Here is a 14,541-nt window from a genome sequence, read left to right as displayed (position 1 = left end):
AGGGTGCCTTTAATGTGGTCTGGCATTTGTCCAGGATCCTCTGTGGTGGTTGAATGTATCATTATGGTTACTATATCAAAGCTTCACATTAGCTCTTACTATAACACTAGTACTTACCATGTTACCTGATATGTACGCACGATGCCCGAGGGCGAGTGCGTACATATCAGGCAATGCACCCCCCACAGCGTTACAACCATTACATATATGGCATCATCAAGCTAGACCCCCCAACCCCCCCCCCCCTAAATAAAGGTGTCTCCACCACCACTGTTCTTGGCTGCCACATATATATTTTTAGTTATTTAAATAGGGAGACAGCATCTTAGTAGAGCAGCATAGCACCTAGTAGAGCAGCATAGCACCAAAAAATGGGCATTTCATGCACTTTGTGATACAATTATGAAACTTTCCACACAAATTGTGCTCCTCATGACATATGTTTTTGATATAGAGCCATCACAGATTTGACCTTTGGTGACCTTTAGAGCCATTTTTCACTAAAAATTGTCTATCTCCCTGAGGCATTATTTTACACTGTTAAAACATGGTATCAAAGTAAAGGTGTTGATCTAAGAACTATATTGACTTTTGTTTGAAGTTCGTATCTCATTCCACTACAAAGATATGATCATTTTTGTAAGTCATAAAATTCTTTGCCCTTGGGGTGTAAATTACTAAATGGGCAAGTAATTCATAGAATTTCATGGTTAATAATAACTTTGGAATGCAATCACCTATTGACTTCAAATAAAAGCCGAGTAGCTTGTTTTAGCAGCAACTTTAATTTGAAACTGTGCAAAATGATACCTGAGGGAGATAAAGACAAAAATGATGAATTTTTCAATACAAATATGGCTGTAAAGGCCACCAAAGGTTGAATACGTGATAGCTCTATATTCAAAAAATTATGTCACAAGGAGTACAACGTATATGGAAAGTTTCATAGTTGTATCAAAAAGTGCACAGCTATCGCACTATGCCACTCTACTATCTGCTAAAGCTGCTTTATTCTTTAAAATACCACCAATATAGCTACAAATACAAGTACACAAAAAAATGGGATTTTCAACTAGAGAAGAGACCATAGCACATCGATAAAAAGTACTGAAACAAGCTGGAGTAGTGAATGATATTAAATCTACAACCAGAAGTGTTTAGTATATCCTATTGTTTTACTGTGATTTAATATCATGCACTACTCCAGCTTGTTTCGGTACTTTTTATTGATGTGCTATGGTCCCTACCCTAGTTGAAAATTCCAAACTTTTTATGTACTTGTTTGTTAACTTTTTTTGCAAATAATTATTATGGCTGGTGAATCCACGCATACCGCACAACAATGCACAATAACTAATTTATAGGTAGCTACACATATGTGACATATTATAAGTTTATGACATTCATTTGCGACATTCCAGTATACATGCATTATGACATCACGTGAAATACAGCATTCCTCCTCAGTGATTGCTCTACAGCCAGCAAGACAGTCTATGAGGAAAAACTTCTCTGACATGAAATAGACGAAATTCTATTTAATTACTTTATTTTTATAGTCCACATGCACGCATCTACTGTACATGAAACAGCCATGACAGCTTTCTAAGATACACCACCATCCTTTGATATATCCCTTGTGATTAATCTGCAGCAAGATGTAGTTTACAAGGAAAAGATGCTTCTGCCACTGATATGGAACAAGGTTCGAGTACTCAATAGAAATGTGCATCTACCCCACAGTGAAGATTTACACGACAAATTATCCCTCTGAATGGTAAATACAAAATACATGAAATAATTAATACACTTTGTTATGCATAAATACGTAGATCACACAATTGCACTAGGAAGAAACTGAACTCCATGGCCAATAGAACACACATCTACTCTAATACGTAGAGTACACATCGGCGTGAACTAACTTCTCTAAATGAAGAAACACTAGTTGTTAGGGCAATGGTGGTTCATGATGCACTTGTAGATACAAGGAAGAATAGTTATTATGGTGATGAACTATAATTCTATGTCTGACTGTTTTTATCACTGGCTGTGTATTACAGCAATTTAAACTAGCCCAGAGTTACAAGCGCATTTTTCTGTGTGGTACATAATAATAACCATGTTATTAAAGAGTCTTTTAATGTTACAAGTACACACAAAAATTTGGAATTTTCAACTAGAGTAGGGACCATATCGAGGTCACTGTAGGGATATAACACTTCTTATTGTTTTACTGTGATTTAATATCGTGCACTACTCAACCTAGTTTCAGTACTTTTTCTCGATATGGTCCCTAGCTACCCTAGTTGAAAATTCCAAATTTTTGTGTATAGTTGTTTGTTAGCTTTTTTTGTAAAATGGAATTATGACTGGTGAACCCACGCATACCGCATCAAAGGAAGGAATAGCTAGTATCGCGCGCCCCAGTTCACGTATATTAGCCTGTTACACAGCATTACGAATCAAGAACTGTTCAAAATGCATCTCTGAAATCAAAATAGCCACTATGAAATATACGGACAATTTCCGTTATACCGGCAAACTTAGGGAAGCCATCATACACTATCGCCAAAATATTCATCAGTGTGCTACGTTGTCCTATTAAGAATCATGAGAGAAATGCATCTCTGCAATCAAAATAGCCACTATGGAAATATGGACAATTTCTGTTACAAACCTAGAGAAGCCATCGCGCGGCTAGCTATAGCTACCACCGAATCGACACCTTGCGCTGTCAGCAAACTGAGATGAATGGGATACAAAGGAGGACAACGGTAAGTCCATGAAGAATGCATGGTACGCACTGCGGCATGCCAACAGGCACATCTCGGGCCGAAGCGACATCGGACAGCGAAAAAATCAAGCCCTTAGCTGCAGCCGTTATCAAGGTACGCTTGTCTGAAAACATCAGTCAGTCAGTCAGTACTGAGAAAATTCTGTTGAATATATTAATTTTTTTTTAAATTCCGTAGTGACTTGTTGAAAACATTTTGGGTCGATCTGAAGGCTTTTTTGGGGCTTAGATTTACCTAACCAATACTGCCTTATCATCGTCAGGAAAAATTGAGGCTGGTTTCTGGGTGATGCTAGTTCTTGGCCACGCCTACTCCTTTGTGGTCCCTACTATACAGTTACCATCGTACTGTATGATGTGTATTTATTTGTAAATGTGTTTTTTATTAACACTGAAAATTCAGCCACCCTTTATACTAACTAGGACTATCATCAAGTATTTATATACTTGCAGCTTGTAAGTGGAATTAGCAGTTCTATTTTCATGTAGGAATGAGTCCAATGAAAGTAGTGGATGCTATTAGGACTCACTGTAGCATTGAAGACATTATTAATCCCAACAATGAGATTTCAAAGGTAAGTACTGATATACTGTATTGTCTTGAATAGTGGCCCGGGCATTTATTTCTTTCAAGCAACTTTCACCCAGGCCCAGTGACCTGGGTGAAAAGCTACTTCAGTGAAACAAATGTATATACGCAACTTTTTACCCAGGCCATTATTCAAGACCAGCCACTATTCGAGGTAATACAGTATGCATGTAAGTAAACTACAAGCATCAAGGAAACCTGTTGTTTCAAAGGGAAGATCATAATTTATGTAAATTTCCAATTTGCTCTTTGCCTAGTCATGCGACCAAGTGCAGCCAGCGCGGGTGTATGACAGACAAGTGTGTATTCTACACTGTTAAAAATAAGGAGTAACTGTTACTCCCCTAGGGGAGTTCCCAGTGTAGGGAGGATTTAACACCCCTATATTTTTGTGGAGAGTAACTAACACCCTGCAAAGGAGTAACAGGAACCCTTTGAAAAATCTATTGTAGGGAGTTTTAGTTACTCTAGGAGAGTTCACATAAGCATGCAAGGTGTTTCCTTTACTCCATGAAATTCTACAAATGACTCCATATAAAATCTCAAATGATGTTAAAGACATACAGCAAAACTGTAACAAAATGTTTACAATATCCAGCTTTATAATATTGGAAAGTCACTCAAGAGATCAGTAGTAAGGCTTCATTTCATCATCAGCAAACGACGCTTCACTGCCACTTCACTGGAGTTACTGTCTGTCACATGACATGTTATCAGCTGTAGTAAATAGCAGTATAGTAAAGAAATATTCAACAATCACACACTTGTTACCTGTATGGCTGAAGGTACATCACACGCAGTTGCCAACAAAGTTGTAAAAACAATTCTGCCAGACCAGCAGCATTGGTAGTGTAAACTAAAATAAGCACAGTCGCTATCATGCAAAACAGCACATTTTTGCTACCTGGAGTTCATCATTTTGTTTGTCTACTTGTTCACTGATTTCTTGCAGCACCTGTAATATATGTTTACAAATTGATGCACAGTCACTGTATGTTAACACACTTACTGGATGTTGTTTAAATTCTATGTTCTCAGTGACATTGAGACGTCCATGCTAAAAAAGTAAATACAGTACAATGTGCTTACGTAACTATAAACATTATCTCCTTACAGGTCTTGGAAAGTTGATGAAGTCGAAGACACACAATGTACATTGTATCATAAAGATTCTTGTTAACTGCAGACGATATATCTTACTAGTTAATTCCAGTGAATCTGCATGTAATTATGTAAAGGCATTGACAATGATACAAGCTACTGACCTTACCAGCAATATCATTGTGTCCGGCTGCTAACGTCAACTGAAAGCATACGGACATGATACGTACGCCATGTTTAAGCTAGGTGGCTTTCCTCTCCTCCCTCAAGTCTTCAACTTCTTACACACTGAATACTAGTAGCTATCGGTGAGTGGGCTGAATACTGTACGTACTAGTCAGTGATACGGCTGAGTCCGCCGAATTTTATTCTCTTTCCGAGTCTTGAACTATTTCTGCTGTGTCACGATAAGGCGCCTAAACCCTCACGAGCAGTGGTAACTTCTGTTGGAGCCAGTTTAATAAACCCGGCGTGTCACACGAGACGACTCAGATATGAGCTCAAACGTGCCTGAAGAAAGAATGAACGAGATAGTGAACGTCCAGTAATTATTCACAAACAAGTAAACACTTTAGTATCACCTTTTAAGCACTACAATTCCTCAGAGAAATAAACCGCTTTCAACTACTCAACACGGTTCTGTTGTTAAAGAAGCCGTTTCTATGGTAATACTCTTCACTCTAAATAATGCGCTTGTAATAGAAATGGTATTTAATAATTATACATACGTATTTCAAAATATTCTTGACTCTTGAGTAACAATTCGTCCTCCTGCTTTCGTACTGTCCACTATGTCTTCGTTAGTCTGTAAAATAAAACTTGAGTAAATGGCTGCCATTGAAAAGGAAACCTAAATAATTACTTTCCTTTTTACATTGAGTGGCTAGAATTGAACTGGGTAGTTAATAGAGAAAATATTATAGTGAGACAGCTATAAGTGGCTCATCATTCAGTTCAGCTATGTGGCCTCAGTAGCTAGTTCATGTATATACTGGCTCACTGAGTTCACCTTAGTTACTAAAACTAGCTGGTAATGGAAACTCTTCAGTTTGGTGCTTTCACTTACTTGGAGTTCTCTTTACCCTTAGTGGGTTACTGTTACTCTCCTAGTAATCCGAACTCCCCTTTTAGAGTAAAATATTTTACTCCCATAGTTACTGTTACTCCCCTGTTTTAACAGTGTATAGCTCATTTTATGGAACCAAGAAAACACCATTTTCACATATCCGTAGCTCGACATTTCCTGAACAATAATTAACCATTTTGTGCCGTGAAAACTTCCTCAGGGTATAAGCACCCCTTGATCCAAATTTGAATGGAATCTACGTAGCCATCACTGAGATACATGCCTTCAAAGTTTCTCTTCTTTATTTTTTTCCAATTCTTCAGTCACCATGTAGAGAGAGTCAATCCAGCTACAATCAAGTCACATTGTAGAGCATTCGGCCTTTTAAAATCACCCTGTAGATCTCGGTGTAGATAGTTCAGCTATACATAACACCTTGTACAAGTCAGTTGTATAACAAGCAGTGTTGGGAGTAATGCGCTACTTATGTAACGCGTTACATAATATTATTACTTTTGTGGTAACTAAGTAATATAACGAAATACGCTATAAAAACAGGTAATATAACTCGAGTTACTTTACTTACAAATGTAATGCGTTACCTAAGTAATATAGTTACTGTAACGAATCTAATATTACGTAATATTATTACTACAAGTAACGAAGTTACTAGTCTCATTAGTAATCCACTGAGTAACGCCTAGCCACAACGAAGTAATGAAGCCTACTGAATGAAGCTTATTCACCAGCTTCTTACTTATAGCCAAGATTTGCACATTGTTCAACAACGCAATTATGTCACGTGATAAGGTAGTAGTTTCACACTTGACAGCTTAAGGCTGTGGACACAAAGTAATATAATATGTAATATTATTATAGTTACTTTTTTATGGGTAATATGTAACTGTAACTAAATAGTTCAGTTGCAAGTAATATGTAATATGTAACTAGTTACTTATAAAAAGTAACTTGCCCAACACTGGTAACAAGTCACTCTAGTGCCTACATGATAATCATTTTCTAATTTTACAATAAATACAAACAGATAGCAGTCTTCAATGATTCCTGTAGTAAAGAAAGAAAAAAAACAAGTTAAAAAGAAGCCAACCATAGACTGGCTTTAGGACTTGCAAATACAAAACAAAGTGATATCCTTACCACAACAGTCAAACTATGAAAAAAGGGTGCGGCCGTCCAGGGTGAAAAGTTGTGAAATCAAAGGTGGCGGCCAAGAAATGGCTGCAATGATGCTCATGCCAATCATATTAATTATCTCCGATTTGCAGTTTCTTGCATTGATTTTCATTAGTTCTTCAGATCACTTTTCAATTGTACTGTCTTCTTTTGTGCCCCACCATCCTTGTAATTCTGCAAATGTAGCTAGTTGTAGAACAATAAAAATAAATATGACAGATCTGCAGGTGTTTGTTTTTATGCGCACTAAACAGCTATGTGTATACATTGTACTACTGATTGTAAATCATCCACTAATTTCTTCAGGCATTGTTCTTGTATAGGTGTTAACTACTTCTGTTGGGATATATAGAAATAATCTGCACAAAACTAAAAATTAATTTGTTTGTTTATGTTGTTAATATGATTACATAACAACCATCAAACTTTGCGGTTGTCTTGTCACAATCCGTGTATGTGACTGAATTCAACAAAACTAGGCTTTGAATATCCATATACACATGTACATCCGATTCTTTGACTTGAACCAACTGTAACTTGACCTCTCAGCATTCTGTTGACCTATATAGAAATTTTCACACAATTTTTCCAAATGTTGTATTATATTTTTGGTATTCCTACAGGGGTGGTCCTTCAAAACTGGAGGTGTACGTGGAAATCTGGTTTGTCAAATTATGTTTATCTTGTGGTATTTCACAATGCATTCGTATGCATGTGGCTATTCCTAATTGATGGTAATTTATACAATTATACTAATTGCTGTGAAAGGAAACTGTTGATGCTAATTCTGCATGCACATGCGGCAATGATACTGCAATGATCATTGTAACTTTAATAAACACTAAACTGATAATTATAAACTTGTTTCTTGAGAACAAAATTGGTGACGTATGGTGGCTTATTTGTAATTTTGTAATTAATATAGTTTGAAGTGGCAACCTCCAAATGAAGCAATTTTGTGGTGGAAGAAAAATCCTTCAGGTAGGATTTAGGGCTACATACATGCATTAGAAAAAAGTTATAATGCTAATATGCTAGTTTCGTTGTTTGCTCTGATATCAACTCCAATTGTCAAACCAGACGCATGCCCACAACTGGCTGTGGCCACCTGATATCATTTTGTAATAATGTGTGTGTGTGTGTGCATGCGTGCACCTATCTATGTACCTATGCTTGGTCTACATGCAAGAAATTAAGGCCAAATGAAGCCCGTCTTAAACTTTACTTTATATAAACTTTGCTTTGAGGTGGTTTCTATCTGCCAATAGAAATACAGGTGTAGCAAGTCTTCACAGACTTTGTGAACAACTTTCCCATTAGGTTTGGCAGTACAAAAATCATCATAGAAGGCCTCATAGGCTATCAGGAATAAAGTAACTCCTTAAAGTTGAAGGGGAGCATGTCCACTACTTATGTACCAATGTATATGAAACAAAAAGCAGTCTTGGGGCTTTGCCCAGAGAACTTGTACAAGAATACACGATAGACAAACTATTAAAGAGTTGGGTAGATACTTCTGTGCATAATTTTCAGTATTTATTCAAGTTACGTTTCCTTAGCAGTACGTTTAATTACATTTTACATAATAATTGTATGTTGTTACGAAACAAAGGCTAATTAGCTAATTGGATGGTATGTATTTTGTAATTTTTTAATGCATATAGTTAATTCCCTATTTATCAGATGCCTGGTTTTAGAAGTATATACGTAATCAACCTGTTACATATATGTAGTAAAACTGTCATGATCATACTGTAAATAGAATAACTGTAGTTGTTATCAACTGTTACCTCTTAATTGTATGCTACATCGTAGAATTGCATGTACTTCCTTAGTTCACACACAAATGAGCTTGATTACCCAGTATTTGTTTGTAGGTTGTCTATGTATATATTTGTAGGGAGGATAGAATCAAAAATGGAGTAAAGAAAATCTTAAAGAGCAGACAAGGAGCAACTAAATAAAGAAATGATTCATTTTTTCAACCAGTTACACCTAAACCTGTGGCAGGAGTTAAAAGAAAGGTATAGACATACAAAATAGAATTGACAGGGATGTGACGTACTTGAAAATGGCTACAGTTGTGCTTCGTGTATTTAGGCTTAAGTCTGTAGTCTCCACATGAATTTTATACTTATAGATACTGTATACTTATTAGGTATACATGTCATGTTGGTAGCAAACTGACCTTTCAGAAGAACAGCAAAGAAAGCTACCATGAAGGACTGGCAACTATTTAATGTAGAGAAGATTTCACACAGTTTATACAGGCTATTATTTTTACATTTAACATAAAAGTCTGTACCTTGTTATTTTTGAGCAGATAATATGTTAAGTTAGCTAATAATTGTGTAGCTACATCAACAGTCTGATAGTGCATGTGTCATTTGTTTTGAGAGAGGAAGAACCATCATAATGATGAAACAATGTGTATGTTTACATTAAATATATATGTATGGCGAGTCCTCAGACAGACACTAGCACAGATGGGAGTACCATACAATTAAGTGGGATAAAAGACAAAAAAAAAACATCTTGTTACTACTTTTGCTTCTTATGTATACTGCTGGAACCTTTTGACATAGATTCAAATTAAAATATTAAGCCAGTTCACTTATAATGTCGAAAACCTTTTGTTAATGCTTAGTACCTATAGTCATCATTTTAATAGCTTCTCGCTTTTATATTATTTACTTTTTAACATTATTTTTACACTTAAATCCTTTTGTATAAAAAGTTGTCCTACTCTTAAAAACCTAGCAGTTGTCCAAATAGAAAATTAATTAATATCTAGTTTACATAATGCTATGCTATTATTTATTTAACTAGCTGATTAGAATTTGGTTTAAATATTGCAATGTGATGTATTTTGTAATCTGTGAATTATTTTTTGTAATTCATTGCTATGCACATAACCTGTATACTATTATCTATGCTACTAAGGAAGCACAACTTGAACAATCCACTTTAAACCACAGTTGCAAAGTACGTACAATTGCTTCAAAACTGTTTTATAGAGTGAAAATTCTCTGAGAAACCTCTTCATTTTTTTCATTTGCATATACGTATGGGACATGCCCCCTTTCACCTTGAAGAAATTTGTTACTCTTGGTAGCCTACAAAGATATAGGATACACTGTTTTTCCTGTACAGCCCATTGTAAAAGAAATTCACAACATCTTCATGACTTCATGATCACTTCACCTGTATATCAAATTGATCTTGACAAGAATATAAATTGCCTCAATGCATAGCTTATTACTTACCTGGAAGGCTATTACTGGCTTTATACGGCCTTCACTTCTCATACACTGCAGGCTTTTTGTAGTGTAAACCATTTTGCTCACACATGCATGCATTGGTGCAGAAACACAAACAATAAATTATACAATACACACATGCTATTTAGTAAAACAACCCTGCAGCCAGCTGTGTGCGCATGCCTGATTTAATATTGACCATACTGTAGTGTTTTGCTTTGTTCCATTTACACAATAACTAACATCTGTTACTACAAAAGCTATCTAGTGTGTCCTCTTTCATTCCTTCTCTGCTACTGAGCTGGAAAGAAGTACATTTTGCATTAACTTTTGCTTAAAAGAATTGGAAAATTGGCAAATGACTATACAGTCCACTGTATGTGTATTTCATCTTGTAACAGACCTGACAATGAGGTTATCAGTTTCTTTGTGTACTTAGTTATGCAACAAGAGCTTTAAAATGCATGTTAGCAATACCAGTGGTGTGCCTTAAGTGAAGCTGTTCAGACATGAGTAGTGTGGCTCCTTCTGGCTCATTGCCATGGCTCTGTTATTTTTCCCACTTATCCTGATGACTGCTGCACTGCAGCTGGTGCAACCTGGCTGCAAGGGTGGTCTGTACTATCAAGGTTACAATAAGTTTCATATTCAGTGATTAGCTACATGTCAAAATGAAGAAGTTTGGTACAAAAATGGGCATTATTGTACTTAATCACTAAATATCATAATATAATATTACCTGCAGAGCTGATTCAAAATGTAACATTAATGTAGTGAGGGTCAATAGGGGTCAAGACTTTGGGATTCCATTAGAGCGTTCACCATTTACTTTGCATCATACATAAAAAGAAAATTATTTTCAACCTTATAAATGGCATACTTAAATTTTTAATTTGATTTCCTTCTGCTATAGCATTTGAAATTGCCATAAATATAAGAGTTCAAATAATTTTCACTTTCTGCTTTATTATAAACCTAATTTCTTCGTAGATAAATGATCACTCTGGCAAAACTTTGCTACAGCAGTACATTAGCAACAAATTATACAAGCGGACTTTTTCATCATAGTATTTTTGAAGTGAATTTGAGGTTCATAGTAATCAGCTGATAATGCATTAAGGAATATTTAATGCACATGTGCACTGCCAGCATTCAAAAAATGCATACACAAAGAGATACCCCTCCTTATAAAGTATAGAGAAGTACATACTGCAGCAGGATGTGTGTATATAATTAGCTATATGCAGGACATGCAAAAAGATTAGCTGCATGCACATAGTTTTAAAACAGGATAGATGGATGACACACTACAATGCACACAATTACAGTATGTGTTTACTGTCAGCTTGTGATAGAGCTGACAGTCAAATTGTGTTAACTGTCAGATCTTTGATGTAACTACAAGTGCTTCCTTATATAAAAAATAACAGGTGTTAATGATGCATCTGTGCCCCATAACTAGTGGTGTGTAGTTTGAAGAGTGTTGTTTAGTGAAGGTGTCCAGACATGAGTGGAATGGATTACTTTGGCTCAGGAACCAATCAGGAGATAGATGATCGAGGTTCTGTTCTTCCTGGATATGTTCCCTACCTATCCTTGGTGTTCAAACTGACTGCTACACTGGTCAACATGCTGCTGGTTGGTTGGGTGGTCTATACCATCAAAACTACAAGGAATTTACACAGGCCTCATAATATATTTGTTGCCAACCTACTGACATCAGGTATACTATATACATTATCTGGCACATTGTTGTCTGGTGCAATGATGATTGGTTATCAGTTAGGAGTGGAGTTCTTCATCAGTTGCGATCCATGGAAACTTCGAACACTGCCCTTTTATGTTAGTATCACATCATTTGTGATAATAGCAGCTGACAAGGTGATAGCGGTAACTTCTCCTTTCAAGTACAACAGAACGATGACACCTCGTGTAGTAACTGCTATCGTGGGTGGTGCATGGTTGTTAGCTATCATACCTACTGCTTATGCCTTTATTGATGGTGGAGATGGTGTCAATGAAGTGCCAGAATATGGAACTTGCTCATTTGATGGAAAAGGATATGCTCAACTTGTCTTTATTATTATGATACCAACATTTGTGGCATCAATTCTTACCATGATACTTAACATTTACTTAGCCATGAAAGCTTACCAGGTCCATAAGCAAATTGAGAAGGAAACAAAATTATCAGGACACAACAGCCAGTCTGACAACCTAGCAGCTTTAAAGAAGAAACAGCACAGAATTAGACAGAACAGGAAGCCCATCATCACATTACTTGTGGTCATTTCTGGATACATATTCATTGCTCTGTTCTTTATACCAGTACAAGTACTAGGAAGGCTGCTCATCGACTCTCAAATATATCAAGACCTTATGGATTATGTCGTTTCTCCAAACATGGAACTAGTGCTGCAGTTTTACTCTGTCCTTGTATATGGGCTGTACTTTAAACAAGTTCGTGAACCAATGATGAAGCGCTTGAGAAGATTGTTAAGGATTAACAAATTTAACTCTGTTGCCCCACAACCATGAAGAATTGCATGGATTTTATCTGTGTACATACAGTATGTTGTATCAGCATTTGTTATATTATTATTTTATTGTGTGCTGTTGTATATATTTAACCCATTTTTGAATCATATATATTTCCAAGAGCTGTTATGATTATTGTTATATCAATCCTTGGCATTCAGTGTATACAAAATGCACATACACACACACACACACATTATATAGAATCACAACAGTGTCAAATATATGAGCCAAAGCCATCATATATATATATATATAACTAGCACTGGTACCTGCCCTACGTGCAGGACCATCTAATCCATCTCCACATTAAATATTTTAATGTCGTGAACAGGGACCAAGCATTAAACACAAGCACTGCTCATGTAGCCATGTGGTGTGCATAGTTACGTCACTTTTTTTAAAGAGCAGAGGTTTCCTTATGCCATCCTGCTGAAATTAATGATACAAAACACCAAAGTTGTTTGTTTGTGGTTTTGACAGGAATGTAGTTCAAATATTCAGTGAATCTTCCCTACCAGTGACTTCAACGTGCTGTAAAGAACAAAAGCATTGGTACCTGCTTTACATGCAGGACAACTAATGATTAATATATTGCATGGGAACCAAGCATAAATAATAGGGTCCTATATTGCTGTGTATCATGTATGTCGATACTGCTTTAAAGTACATGATCCTTATGCCATTTTAAAGTACATAGAGTGAAATAATCAGCATGTAGGGCTAATTAGGTAAACTGCATGTGAGCTATATAAGACAATTGTATATACAGTATACCTTACATTACAGGTGGTGTACACATGTAGTTTCAGTTTCTGCATGATGTTTACCTTACTGTCATCAACGAGAAATGAACTTGTGCATAATTTAAAGCCGCCAGCATATATAATTTGCAAGTATAGTTACTGCATGGCAAGTAAAGGGTCTATATGCTAAGCACTTTCAGTTCTGATGTTGTAGTGACACATATACCTCTTGCCATACAAAAACCCAGTTCTAAATGCCTACAGTGTAATTGACCATTAATGTAATGAATGATCCTTTAGAGTGAAAGGGTGTAAGCAGGAATAGTGAAACAGTTGTGCCAGGACACACGCAGTTCCTCAGTGTAAACTATGGTATCTGCATGATTCCAGTACAGTGGAATCTTGATTATCCGAACACTGATTAACCGAACTCTCAATTATCCAAACACCAAATTGACTGTTCAATTAGGGTATTTTGTCAACAAGTGTATGCTTTATTAGAGTAGTTGAGCAAACCTCTGTATATAAATGCATTGGAAGTTCACTTTCCCCACAATTAGTTCTGATAATTGAGGTTCCACTGTAATATCATTTTTCAGATGTACGGTAGTGTCTGTCCAATCGTGCAAGTTGCTTATTTACTACTACAGTAGTAGTAATGAGGTAAATCTGAACAAACAGTTTTGCATGTCACTGCACACCTATGTGCTTAAAACATATAGATGTAGATCATTCTGGATACTACAGCTGTAAGTATGAAAGAAGCTTTTACCTACTCTAATACAACACACTGGACCAACACACAGATGGACAAATATGTTGGCAATTCACCTGCCCAACCCAAAAAGTGATAATTATAAGAGTTCCATATGATGTAAGGCAGATATTGCCAGTGCTGAAAACTGAGCATAAGAGTTTGCAGATGAAGACTTGCATGGAACAGATAGAACAACAAGGTGCATCAAAAGTGAAAAAATTATGACCTAGGTGGGAATTGAACTCAGGTTGGTTATAATAACTTGTTAAGGGAGGTGTGCAAATCGCCACAGTTGTTTATTTGTGGTTTTGACTCAACTCTTCAGTGATCCTTCCTACACCAGTGCCTTCATTGCCCTATAACAAGTAAATGTTCCACCCAAAGACTGGTTGTTGGCAGCACACAAGTTCCCTCCAATGGGGCACAGCTGAGATATCCCTTCTTGACAACGCTTATACTATGTGTCCCTATCCAAATAGAGTTCCTGCCAGCT

At 36.3% G+C, this 14,541-nt stretch overlaps 2 protein-coding genes across 5 annotated transcripts; one reads left to right on the top strand and one right to left on the bottom strand.

Annotated features, from left to right (window-relative positions):
- Positions 1–3,915: 3,915 nt before the first annotated feature.
- LOC136263455 (uncharacterized) lies at positions 3,916–5,743 on the bottom strand. 4 transcript variants are annotated; one of them, XM_066057985.1, is made up of 9 exons: positions 5,554–5,687; positions 5,216–5,292; positions 5,069–5,167; positions 4,657–4,997; positions 4,501–4,604; positions 4,396–4,443; positions 4,291–4,341; positions 4,158–4,242; positions 3,916–4,103 (listed from the first exon to the last, which is right to left on the bottom strand). In XM_066057985.1, exons 4-8 carry the CDS (start codon positions 4,706–4,708, stop codon positions 4,177–4,179), a joined length of 321 nt encoding a protein of 106 aa, XP_065914057.1. In that variant the 5' UTR covers positions 4,709–4,997; positions 5,069–5,167; positions 5,216–5,292; positions 5,554–5,687; the 3' UTR covers positions 3,916–4,103; positions 4,158–4,176. The 4 variants fall into 4 exon arrangements, 3 of the variants coding, with proteins under 3 accessions (XP_065914057.1, XP_065914056.1, XP_065914055.1); XM_066057984.1 differs by having other exon boundaries at positions 5,216–5,690; XM_066057983.1 differs by having other exon boundaries at positions 5,069–5,292.
- Positions 5,744–11,513: 5,770 nt separating this feature from the next.
- LOC136264848 (rhodopsin, GQ-coupled-like) lies at positions 11,514–12,545 on the top strand. Its single transcript, XM_066059608.1, has one exon. It carries the CDS (start codon positions 11,514–11,516, stop codon positions 12,543–12,545), a length of 1,032 nt encoding a protein of 343 aa, XP_065915680.1.
- The last annotated feature ends 1,996 nt before the right edge of the window (positions 12,546–14,541 follow it).

This window comes from Dysidea avara, chromosome 8 (genome assembly GCF_963678975.1).
Source record: "Dysidea avara chromosome 8, odDysAvar1.4, whole genome shotgun sequence".
Classification (NCBI taxonomy): Eukaryota; Metazoa; Porifera; class Demospongiae; order Dictyoceratida; family Dysideidae; genus Dysidea; species Dysidea avara.
The sequence above is the reverse complement of the archived record's forward strand: the minus strand, read 5'-3'. Positions and strand labels throughout refer to the sequence as shown.

Excerpts from the sequence above, each read along its gene's own strand:
- LOC136264848 (XM_066059608.1), top strand. The coding sequence starts at position 11,514 with ATGAGTGGAATGGATTACTTTGGCTCAGGAACCAATCAGGAGATAGAT.
- LOC136263455 (XM_066057984.1), bottom strand. The coding sequence starts at position 4,708 with ATGTCCGTATGCTTTCAGTTGACGTTAGCAGCCGGACACAATGATATT. Across the intron at positions 4,605-4,656 it reads CGGACACAATGATATTGCTG|ATTCACTGGAATTAACTAGT; the intron begins GTAAGGTCAGTA and ends AATTACATGCAG. Across the intron at positions 4,243-4,290 it reads AACAAAATGATGAACTCCAG|TTTACACTACCAATGCTGCT; the intron begins GTAGCAAAAATG and ends TGCTTATTTTAG.